The 11,331-nt window shown below is 56.7% G+C and overlaps 2 protein-coding genes and 1 long non-coding RNA gene across 4 annotated transcripts in view; 2 read left to right on the forward strand and 1 right to left on the reverse strand.

The window, feature by feature from the left end:
* The first annotated feature begins 214 nt into the window (after positions 1–214).
* On the forward strand, positions 215–3,259 carry CENPB (centromere protein B). The gene has a single exon (XM_069066094.1). It carries the CDS (start codon positions 248–250, stop codon positions 2,018–2,020), a length of 1,773 nt encoding a protein of 590 aa, XP_068922195.1. The 5' UTR covers positions 215–247; the 3' UTR covers positions 2,021–3,259.
* Positions 3,260–5,496: 2,237 nt separating this feature from the next.
* LOC138144704 (uncharacterized) lies at positions 5,497–9,395 on the reverse strand. Its single transcript, XR_011164013.1, has 3 exons — positions 9,025–9,395; positions 8,519–8,689; positions 5,497–5,799 (listed from the first exon to the last, which is right to left on the reverse strand). It is a non-coding gene; the product is annotated as an uncharacterized lncRNA (long non-coding RNA).
* Positions 9,396–9,546: 151 nt separating this feature from the next.
* Positions 9,547–11,331, forward strand: part of SPEF1 (sperm flagellar 1) — a 9,684-nt gene continuing 7,899 nt past the window's right edge. For both annotated transcript variants that reach the window (XM_069066110.1, XM_069066116.1), the window contains exon 1: positions 9,547–9,761. In XM_069066110.1, the coding sequence (XP_068922211.1) occupies positions 9,653–9,761 (109 nt within the window). In that variant the 5' untranslated portion in view covers positions 9,547–9,652. The remainder of the gene's footprint in view (positions 9,762–11,331) is intronic.

Genomic DNA, 11,331 nt, shown 5'->3' on the forward strand with positions numbered 1-11,331 from the left:
GCGGGCAGCGGCGGGAGGCCAGCGCCCCGCGAGCCCGCTGCCAGCCTCCGCGCGCGGCGGTGGCCAGCGCGGCCGGGGCCGGGGCCAGGCGGGCCGGCTCCGCGCCTCTGCCCGGCCGCCGGGCCCGGGGCCGGCGCGCCGCTTTGTCTCGGGCGTCGGTCCGGGGGGGCCGCGGGGCTCCCCCCGCCCCAGGGACGCCCCCTCCCGGGGCCCGGGGCCCGGGGCGGGGGGGAGGGGGCCGGCCACCATGGGCCCCAAGCGGAGGCAGCTGACGTTCCGGGAGAAGTCGTACATCATCCAGGAGGTGGAGAAGAACCCGGACCTCCGCAAGGGCGAGATCGCCCGGCGCTTCAACATCCCGCCGTCCACGCTGAGCACCATCCTCAAGAACAAGCGGGCCATCCTGGCCTCCGAGCGCAAGTTCGGCGTGGCCTCCACCTGCCGCAAGACCAACAAGCTGTCCCCCTATGACAAGCTGGAGGGGCTCCTCATCGCCTGGTTCCAGCAGATCCGCGCCGCCGGCCTGCCGGTCAACGGCATCATCCTCAAGGAGAAGGCGCTGCGCATCGCCGAGGAGCTGGGCATGGAGGACTTCACCGCCTCCAACGGCTGGCTGGACCGCTTCCGCCGCAGGCATGGGGTCATGACCAGGAACGGGGTGACCAAGAGCCGCTCGCAGCCCTCGACCCCCGCCCAGCCGCCTGCCCTTCCCCGGGCCCCGGCCTCGGCACCGGCCGCAGATGCCGGTGGAGGTGGCGGCGGCGGCAGCCGGAGGTGGTGGGAAGAACAGCTGCCCGCACTGGCCGAGGGCTATGCCTCGCAGGACGTCTTTAACGCCACGGAGACCTGCCTGTGGTACAACTTCCTACCTGACCAGGCCCCTGCCCTTGGAGGCGAGGCCCGGCCCAGTCCACGGCGGGGCACCGAGAGGCTCATTGTGCTTCTTTGTGCCAATGCAGACGGGAGTGAGAAGCTTCCCCCGCTGGTGGTGGGCAAGCTGGCCAAGCCCCAGGGATCCCGGGCCGGCCTGCCCTGTGACTATACTGCCAACCCCAAGGGTGGCGTCACTGCCCAGGAACTAGCCAAGTACTTAAAGGCCTTGGATGCCCGCATGGCAGACGAATCCCGCAGGATCCTGCTGTTGGCCAGTCGACCAGCTGCCCCAGCCTTAGACGTCTCCGACCTGCGGCATGTTCAAGTGGCCTTCTTCCCTTCAGACACCCTTCAGCCCTTGGAACGAGGTGTTGTCCAGCAGGTCAAGGGCCACTACCGGCAGGCTCTGCTGCTCAAAGCCATGGCTGCCCTGGAGGACCACGACCGGTCCCGCTTGCAGCTGGGCCTCACCGAAGCTTTGCACTTTGTGGCTGCAGCGTGGGAGGCCGTGGAGCCCGCAGACATCGCTGCCTGCTTCCGAGAGGCAGGGTTTGGGGGTGGCCCGGGACCAGACGTTGATGTGACTCTCAAGAGCGATGAGGAGGAAGAGGAAGAGGAGGAGGAGGAGGAGGAGGAGGAGGAGGACAATGATGAAGAAGATGAGGATGAAGAGGAACAGGGCGAGGAAGAGGGTGAGGAGGGCGAGGAAGGAGAGGAAGAGGAGGAAGAGGAGAGCTCCTCAGAGGGCTTGGAGGCAGATGACTGGTCCCAAGGTGGTGGGGGGGCAGGTGGGAGCTTTGTGGCCTACGGAGCCCAGTATGAGCAGGGGGGCCCTGCTGTGCAGCTCCTTGAGGCGGGGGAGGACTCTGAGTCAGAGAGTGATGAGGAAGAAGAGGATGAGGACGATGATGATGATGATGATGATGATGACGATGATGATGATGATGACGATGACGTTCCCGTGCCCAGCTTTGGGGAGGCCATGGCCTACTTTGCCATGGTCAAGCGGTACCTGACCTCCTTCCCCATCGATGACCGTGTCCAGAGCCACATTCTCCACTTGGAGCATGACTTGGTCCATGTGACCAGAAAGAACCACGCCAGACAGACGTCATCGCGAGCCCTGGCACACCAGAACTTAGCCTGATAAACTGTCTTTTTGGGGGGTCCCTGGACACCGGCCGTGGTGCATCCCAGTCCTGACATGTATGGGATTTCCAGGGCAGCTCTTTCAGGTGGTGATGGTGGTGGGGAACTGTTTCCAACACTGGGGGTTCATCTCCCTTAGGTAATGCCCCACCCCCTGCATCCCTTGGGAACTGGGCTAGGCCAAGTGTCTACCAGGGAGCTAGGCCTGGAAGCCAGGCTGGAGTCAGCCCAGCCTTCTTCCTGTTGCCTTTCCCTTACCCCTCCTCCTTCCTCACCTTTTCCCTACCTCCTTCCCCAGCTGCCCCAGGGCTAGGATGCCTGCTGTGATTGGCAAGGCTGTGTATAGGGTGGAAAGGGTCCCTTATGAGCAGGCCCCACCCCGAAGTGCCCTACAAGTACTGACCAGCAGGGTCCCATCTGCAGGGGCAGCTGGTGGAAGGGGAGGGGGTCAGGTTGAAGAGATTTTGCTTGGTGGGTAGGAGGGTGCCAGCCTGCAGGCCCCCCCCCCCCACTCTCCCCCCTGGGTCTCTCACCTTTGACACTCTGCATGGAGATTCAGCACTAGAGAAGGGGGCCGTTCCTAGTAGGGCTCCTGGGGAAGGGGGTTCAGAGGGGCCTAGAGAGGTGGCCCCTGAGAAAGCACTTAGAGACAGCATGGCAGCAGGCCCAGAGCTGCAAACCTTCACCAAGCCTGCCTGCCAGGGAATCTTTTTTTAAAGTGCCCATAGGGCTCCCTTGCCTCCAAAGGGAAGCTTTTGAGAGAAGCCTCCCAGCCCTCCGCCTTCCAGGAGCTGGATTCCAAATTGTTCCTCCTTGTACTCTGATAGATTTATTTTTCAAACCAAGGGCTCATTTCTTCCTGCCCCTGGGCTCCTTGTCTCCCTTGGAGGGCCCCATGGCCTGCTGCTTCGGGGGAGACTGGATGAGGCCCAAGTGTTTCTCTCTCCTTGAGGTGTGAGGGAAGGGGGTGAGGGGCTGTTTCTCTCTTGGGTAAGATCAGGATCCCAAAGCTGCCACATCTTGCCTACCCCCCAAGCTCTCCCACCCTTCTCCCTCTGTATGGTACCTTCCCTAAACTGTTGCAAACTGACAGGGGGATGGGGAAGTGTCATTACTTGCAGGGAGGGTGGTGGTGGTCCCTGGTCGGGTCGAACTATTCCAGCTATTTCTTTTCCTAGTCTGAATTCAATAAACCCTTCCGATCCCCTTTTGCTGGGGGTTGGGTGTTTTGACAGCTGAGGGGTGATGTCCTTTGTGTCTTGGGCTTTTTTTTCCTGGGGATGCCCCTCTCTCACCTCAGTCTCCTCTCGGTGGCCATGTTGCTAGTGATGGGGATCTAGGAGTCCAAAATTTGAGGAGAGAGGAGGGCAGCAGCTATGTGGGAAGGCTGTGTTGAGACTGTGCTTGGTATGGCTAAGTACATTTGGAGGGAAAGAAAGTCTTTGCCTTCTGCCTTGATGGGTGGGGATGCAGAGCAGCTAGGTCTGGGTTACGACTAGGAAAGGCTGAATGTCTGGGTATGAGTAAAGAACCCTGGCTTTAGAAGACCCGAGTTCAAGACCTATCTCCCTATCACTTACTCTGTGATCTTGGCTAAGTCAAGAGTGTTATAGCTGAGCAGGGAGTAAAGAAAGGAAGATGTAGTGCCCCCTGAGTGCTTGTGGTAGACAGGGGCCATAGTTACCTTTATGTATGGGCATCTGTGGGGGCAAGGATGTCCCCACCCCCATTTCCCCCATGGGCCTATCATCATCTCTGGAATTTTACCATGAGAGAGTCATTCCTTTAGCTAGTGCAGGGTTTTCTTTTAGAATGCTAAAATCCCTTTGTCAGTAATGTCTTGACCTGCTGGTGAGGAGACCACAGAGGATAGTTGCCAAATCGAAGGGCCGCAGCCAAGAGAAATGCAGTAGGTAGGTGGGGGCTCCTCAAGACCTTCCTGTGACTTCAGCTTCTCCTTAGATCCATCCAGCGGCCCTGGGCACATGCTTGGGGTGCCTGGCCAGGGACTCCACTCCCCCTGGCCTTTTTGTTGTCAGGAAGCACTGATGTACGAGTGTACCAGATGCTGTGCTGAGCCCGCATACAAAGAATGGCAAAAACAGTCCCTGCTCTCAAGGAGTGCCTAGTCTGATGGGGGAGGTGCCATGTACCATCTGGGAAGAGGAAGTCTGTCCAGAGGAGGCAGGAGGCTGGCTGGGAAGGGAAGCCCCAGAGCTGGAAGATAACTTTGAAGTCCAGATGAGGAAACTGAGGCATAGAGAGATTCAATCTCTTGGTTGGGGTCACAGGGCCAGATTCAGTGCTTTTCCATTCAACATGTTATTAAGTGCTGACGGTGTGAGGCATCGTGTTTGGGAATCCAAAGACAAAAGGCATGCACCTTTCGGCTGGTCTGGGTTCTTGGGTCCACCACCCAGCACCCTGCTGTGATCTAACCTGGAGCAAGTCTTTGTGAGGAGGAGGAGGGGGGCAGGGGAGAAGGGGCTGGGCATAACCAACCCCTTTGGCCTGGGCTCTTCCTGCCAAAGTCCACTGGAAATCTGACGCCTCTAACCTTCCTGATGGTACTGGGAGCTCCCCGAGGACTGATTCTGTTCTCTGCCATTGGGTGGTGGCCAGCCACGCCTCCAGCTTTGGACCTGGTGGTTCACTGCCCTCCTCTCTGGTCTAGAGACCTGTAAAGTCACAGCTTTAATCAGGTCTTGGGTTTGAATCTAGCCTCTGCTACTTAGTACCTTTGTGACCTAGGCTGTCACCCTCCAGACTCAGTTTCCTTATCTGTAAAAGAAGGGGGCTGAATTGGATGATCTCTAAGGTGCCTGCTCTTCCCAACCCCCCAAGCTCTCGGCACCTACTCTGGGGAGGCCAGTGGGGGGGGTCAGGGGCTGGGCGCCAGGCCAGGCCGCTCCCTCTCCCAAACCGGTTTGCCTGCTTCTCTGGTGCTAGCTGGCAGGCTTTCAGGGGTTTGTCCCTTGAACAGGGTTCTGTTCTCTTCCATTCCCCAGTAGATGTGCTCACTGTGGCTCTCCTCCCAACACCTGCCCCCCTTCCCCTACTCCCGTCATTGTGACCTCAGGTTCACTCGAACTTCTGGTACTGTAAGGCTGTGGGATCATTTAGAGCTGAAGTCAAGGGAGGGCAAAAGTCATATGGGCCAAACCCGGAGACAGGGAGATCTTGTTCTTTCTTATCACAGGGTCCTAGATACAGGTTGGTAGGCCTCTCAGAGGCCCCTTTACAGATGAAGAAACTGAGGCACAGGAGGAGGAGAGGCTGGGACTGAGAGGAGGTTCAGAGAACCGTTAATTTAGAATTAAGCTTTGAGGCCACCTCTTTCCAACCCACTCATTTTACAGGCTCGGGGAAGGAAAATGATTGACCCAAGATCACCCTGGTAGTAAGCATCTGAACCTTAGCTCTTACCCCTGGACTGCTGTGCCTCCTAGTTTTACAGACAAGGAAACAGGCAGAGACATTAAATTGCTTTATTCAAGGTTATGTAAGGCATAGTGCAGCCGAGATTTGAACTCAGGTCCTCTTCTTCCAGAGCGGGTCAGGACGACCCCTCCTTTGGATGACCTGTCCTAGGGACCATTCCTGGCTTTGTTCCTGAACTGCCACCAAACCATGAAGTTGCTCAGACTTCGTAAGTGTCCATCCCTAACGCTAAGCTGCCGATTGGGTCGTTGGCAAATTCATCAACTTTGTTCATAGGCAGCTCTCTCTGGGAGCTCTGGACTTCCCGAGTCTCTGAGGATTCCATGGGATTTTCAGCTGAGAAAGAGGAAACAGGAAGAAACAAAGGGCATCTCTTGAGGGAAGAGCAGTGGACCTGGAGACAAGAGGTCTGGGTTTGAATCCACCCTGATACCATACGACTGGGCCAATCATTTATCTCTCCGCTGGTGCTCCCTGTGTAACATAAGGGTAACGCCACCCATCCCATAGGGTCGTTGTAAGGAAATCCTTCGTACCCTGAAAGCACTGTGGAAGTGTGAGTTACTGTTTGTGCCCAGCCCCAGCCCCTTGCCTCGGGTTATCCTGGGGGCTGGGGAGCAGGGATGGCAGTCTCCTGTTTTCCCCTTTCCCAGCCTTGGTTGGTTTGAAGGACTAGGAGTGTGATATCATGGGAAAGAGAATTGGATTTGGCATCAGAGGACCGGGCTTCAACCCTAGCTGAGGCAATATGGGGTAGCAGATAGGTCAGTTGACTTGGCATCAGAAAGATCTGGGTTCAGATCTTGCCTCAGACAATTAGTCACGACAGCTGACATTTCTATACTGTTTTAAGGTTTACCTTTATTAGTCAATAATACATCTTAGTACTGGAGAACAAGGTTCTGGTGGCAATGAGATCACGGAAGATCATTGCCAGGTTGAAGAGGCATACAGGTTAAGTGACTTGTCCAGAACCACACCCTTCTCAACTGTATCATCTTGCTGCTCCCAGGTTTTTTAGCTGTGGGACTGAACAAGTCACTACTCTCTGTGCCTCAGTTTCCTCATCTCTAAAATGATGGGTAGACTCGTCCTAATCAGCTTTAAATGAGAGGTTCTGAATCTGGGATCCTTTTTAGGGGATCTTTGAACTTGTATGGGAAAAAAAAAAACTACATCTTTATTTGTGATCAGTTGGGGGTTGTGTTGCTAGAACACAGGCTGAAGACCAAAGCCAAGTTGTTGATTATCTCCTTGGAACCTCAAGACACTTCTATGAAGTAAGTAGTGTAACATCACCATTTTATAGATGGGGAAACTGATTCACGGAGAGGTGAAATGATGTAGTGTGCATATGGATCATCTTGAACTCGAAGGCAGGAAGACCTGACTGAATCCTGTTTCAGATACATTGGCTGTATGGTCCTGGTCAAGTCACTTCACCTCTGCTGACCTCGGTTTCCCCATCTGTAAAATGGGGATAATAATACCACCTACCTCCCAGTGTTTCTGTAAGCATGAAATGTGGCAGTGGACGTGAGATGCTTTACAAACCTTCAGTCACTAGACAGATACCAGCTGCTGTCATTATTATATATTGGGGGTCACCTGTGTGAAAGCCCCCAACCCACTCTGGGGCAGCTGTGACTGACAGGAATCGGCCCCTTTGCACAGGCTGTCCCTGTCCCCTCTTCATGACACACTAAATCCAAAGGACTCGGGACACGTGTTCAGATCTTGACTCTGGCTCCTCAGCTCTGTGACCTTGCCCCCTGCTAAATCTCCATATCAAGAAAGAAAAGTGATGGGCTTGGACTGGCTGAGGGCGGAAGGGCCCTTCCAGCTCCAGTCTGTGAGTGCTCTGGAGCCAAGAACTCTCTTCATTTTACTGAGGAGAGAACTGAGGCCCAGTAGGCTGAGATGGCTTGTCCTAGAGCAGACAGAAGTCAGGAGAACCAGAGTCTGAGCCTGGTTCTGCTGGCTCTGCTCACTGGCTGTGGAGCCAGTCCGGGTCTTCTGAATGTATCAGTGTCCCTTCGAAGGCTGGGCAGTGAGTACTGATTTGGGGACCCTCTCCCCCCCCAGACCAGGAGGTTTTGGCTTTTGGAAGTCCTTCCTTTCTGGAACTAAAACTGCCATTTATCGACCCGAGCCTAAGTGTGCCCCACATTCCAAAGTCCCCCAGCAAACTTCCTGCCCTGAGGCACCAATTTCTGCTAGAGCACAAGATTAAGAAACCACATTGAGAGGAGAGAGGTGGAGAGGTGGAGGGAGAGGGAGAGGGAGAGGGAGAGGGAGCAGGAGAGAGTGAGAGGGAGGGAGAGAGATAGTGAGTGGGAGAGATAGAGAGAGAGAGAGAGAAGGAGGAGGAGGAGGAGGAGGAGGAGAGGGGAGGGGGAGGGAGAGGTCATTTTTAATGGGTAAATATGTTCATTCAAGTCAAGGTCTGGAGGCCCCACGTGGCACTTGAGGACCTAGAGGGCCTTGAAGCCTTAAGTTCTCCACCACCCCCTTCATTTAAGTGAATCTCTAATTGGGAGAATGGGGGTGGGTGGCTGTGTAGGTCCCTTCTAGGGATTCTTTTCTGCTAATGCTGATATCGGCTTGTCAACCATCCTAACTTCTGTCTACCTTGGGTAACAAGGAAGTCACTTGACTCCATTTCTGACAGGTGGTGCCAATTCTTGGTCTACAAAGTTGGCCTCAGGTCCCACCCTGTCCCCTCCTTTTTCTCCTGCTATTCAGCTCCAGAGGAACTTCCCCTTCCCCTTAGATCTCTCCACCCTCTTTTAATTCCTGCCTACCAACCTACCCTTGGATGAGGCTTATGGACAACGAGACAAATGCCATTTTTGAGGAGAGAGGTTTTTCCTTGTTGGAGGGCTAGTCCTTCTAGGTCCTTCCTAGACACCCAGCCCCATGGTCTGACTGTGAACTTCAGAACGTTTTCGGGGTTCATTCCTTTCTGGACCCCAGGCCCCATGTGTCACACCTTTCCCTACCCTGCTCAGTTTCCCCATTTTATACCCGAAGGGGGATTGAGCAAAAACCTTACCTCCGAGGTTCCTTCCACCTACAGGATCTAAGCCGTCTGCTCTGAGGGGTTCTCTTTACCAAGGTCCCCCAGCTCTGACAAAGCAAGCTCTCAGGCCCCTCCTGGCTCTGACCTTCTGCGTCTAGCGTCCCAGCCGCCCGTTCCAGTTCCTGCCCTCAAGGCGCTCACCTTCTAAACAAAAACCAGACACAGGGGAGACAATCAATGGAAGGAGGCTTCCAGTAGAAAGTGGGATTTTGGTGGGGACTCCAAGGAAGCCGGAGGGGCCGGGAGGCAGGGATGCGCATTCCTGGTGTGGGGAACAGCCCGTGCAAATACCTGATGTCGGGAGATGGAGTGTCCAGTTCGCGGGACGAGGGGGCCGGAGCCTGCGAATCTCGGGGTGCTTGGGGTGGGGTCCCTCCCGGGCAGGCTCCAGGCTCAGCTGAGCAGAGGGCACTGCTTGGCGCTGTAAAGGGGGTCCCCCCTCCCAGGACACCACGGATATTAGCTGTTCTGTTACCCACCAGCACCGAAACGTGGCCCCGCGCGCGTCTCTGGGCCGGTCCGCGCTCGCTGCCGCTCCGGTCCGAGGTCCGTTCACTGCAAGGCCAGCAGGGTCCTGCGCAGACAGAGTCGGAGCTCAGAGGAAAGCTCTAATGGTGGGCTCTCAGGCACCGGGGATAAGCTGGTGGGGAGATTTGGGGGACAGGGGAAGCTGGGCTCCTCTCCTTTCGCCTGCCCTCCTGCCGTGCTTAGCAGCCCCCTAGGTTTGGCTCAGAGCGCCTGGGGCTAAGCCCCGTCTCTACCGCCGGTCTCGGCTAGGGATGCCAGGATTTTAACGTGCCTTCTGGCTCCCGGTTCAGGATTTGCTCCCTCTCCCTTGGCTTCCTTCCTTCCCATTGGCCGGGGCCCGGGGCGGGGGCGGGCACATCGAGAACTACAACTCCCGAAAAGCCTCGGGGCTGGGACGGCCATCCCCGGTTGCCATGGTTTCCGTAAACAATATGGCCGCCCCCAGGCGGGGTTCCAGGCGCGGGCTCAGCAGGCAGCGGCGGCCGCTGGGGACGGCGGAAGGGGCGGCAGCTGAACGGCCGGGGCCGGGGCTGGTGAAGGAACCGTGACCTGGGCGGGGTAGGAGGGCCGTGGGCGCTCATGGCGGGCGGTGTAGACGAGGAGGTCCTGCACCAGCTGTACCTGTGGGTGGACAACATCCCCCTGTCCCGGCCCAAGCGGAACCTCTCGCGGGACTTCAGTGATGGAGGTGAGGTGGGGGGGCGCAGGGGTGGGGGCGGGGCAGCATTCCAAGGGGGCGGGGCCGGAGCCGGGCAGGCGCTCCCCGAAAGATGGGGACCACGGCTCGGGTTGGACCCTAGGAGCCTGGGGCGTGAGCCTGCCCTCGGAAGGCACCCCGAGACCCCCGTCCTTCCCCAGCTGTTTCCAGCTTCATTTTCTGAGCCCTGCTCCTCTCCGCCATCATCCTTCTCTCCATCCCTGACTTTCCCCCTCCTCTCTTCCCCCTTTCCTGCCGTCCATCCCTGCCCTACATGCTCATCCTTCCTTCTCTGCCGTCCCTCTCTCCATCCTCCCCATTTGTCTGGCCCATCCCCTCCATTCATTTTTCTTCATCCGTCTTCTGACGCCTCTCCATCCCGGTCCTCTATCCCCCTTCCTCAAATCTTCCTTCCTCCATCCCCCTAGTCTGTCCATCTACTGCCCATTCTGCTCTCCACCCTTGTCTCTTCATCCTTGCCCTCCACCTTCCCTTCACACTCTCCCTAACACCCATCCAGCTCTCATCCCTTTTTCTTCTCCACCCTTTCCCCATCTCTCCACATCTCCGTCCTTCATTCTTGTTATCCATCCATCCATCCGTCCGTCCGTCCGTCCGTCCGTCCGTCCGTCCGTCCATCCATCCATCCATCCATCCATCCATCCATCCATCCATCCATCCATCCATCCTTCCCTCCCTCTCCTTCAGTCCATCTCCCCTCCAAGATGCTTCAGGGACCCCTTCTAGTATGATCTATGATCCTCTGTCCTCCATCCCTCCCATCTCTGTTTCCTTCTGACTGTCCCCTTTGTCATCCTCTTCTCCATCACATGCCCCCATTTTCATCCTTCAAGGACTTGGGAGTGGTGCCCTTGAAAGTGAATCTCGGACAGGCTAGGGTAGGGGGGAAGGGGTTGCGGACCTCCTTCAGCTTTTCGCACTCTTCTTTGTCAGCTGACTCTTTTAGAGAGTCTGGAGCAGAGGGAGCTCCACCACGGGGGGTCCTTCCCCGGGAGGGGAGAGCCGTGGTAGTCTCAGCCGTAAGCCTGTGGCCGGGTTTGGAAGCGCCTGAGAAGCGCTGTAGGTTAGTAGGACATTTCCAGAAAAACAGGTTGAAGTGAAAGCTCAGGCCAGCAGGTGGCAGCGTCACCTCACTGCCAACCCCCACATTGACAGCCCCCCAAACTTTGGCTCTTGTCCTTCTCTTTCCCCTGATTTATTGGGGTCGGGCCGGGCAGGGGAGGAGAGGCAGCTCCTTTGGCGGGAGCGCTGGGCTCTGCATGCCCAGGACCATCCCTCTGGGGAGCCTCAGTTTCTCCATTTGTCAGTGTGGCTGCCCAGGCTGTCCTCTCTTGGAATAGACTTGTACAGATTTTCTCTCCTCCCATTCCCTTCCTTTCTTCCTCCTCCTTTGTTTTCTCCCCTTTACTCCATCCCTGCCTATCTTCCTCCTCCTCCTTTCTCCTTCCCTCCTCCAATCTTTTGCCTTGATTCTTCTCCGTCTCTCCCTCCCTTCTCTCTGTCTCTGTATCTCTCTGTCTCTCTTTCTGTCTCTGTCTCT

Source organism: Petaurus breviceps, unplaced genomic scaffold (assembly GCF_028583685.1).
Source record: "Petaurus breviceps papuanus isolate PSGF00001 unplaced genomic scaffold, PetGlider_PUasm1.0 139, whole genome shotgun sequence".
NCBI classification, from domain to species: domain Eukaryota; kingdom Metazoa; phylum Chordata; class Mammalia; order Diprotodontia; family Petauridae; genus Petaurus; species Petaurus breviceps.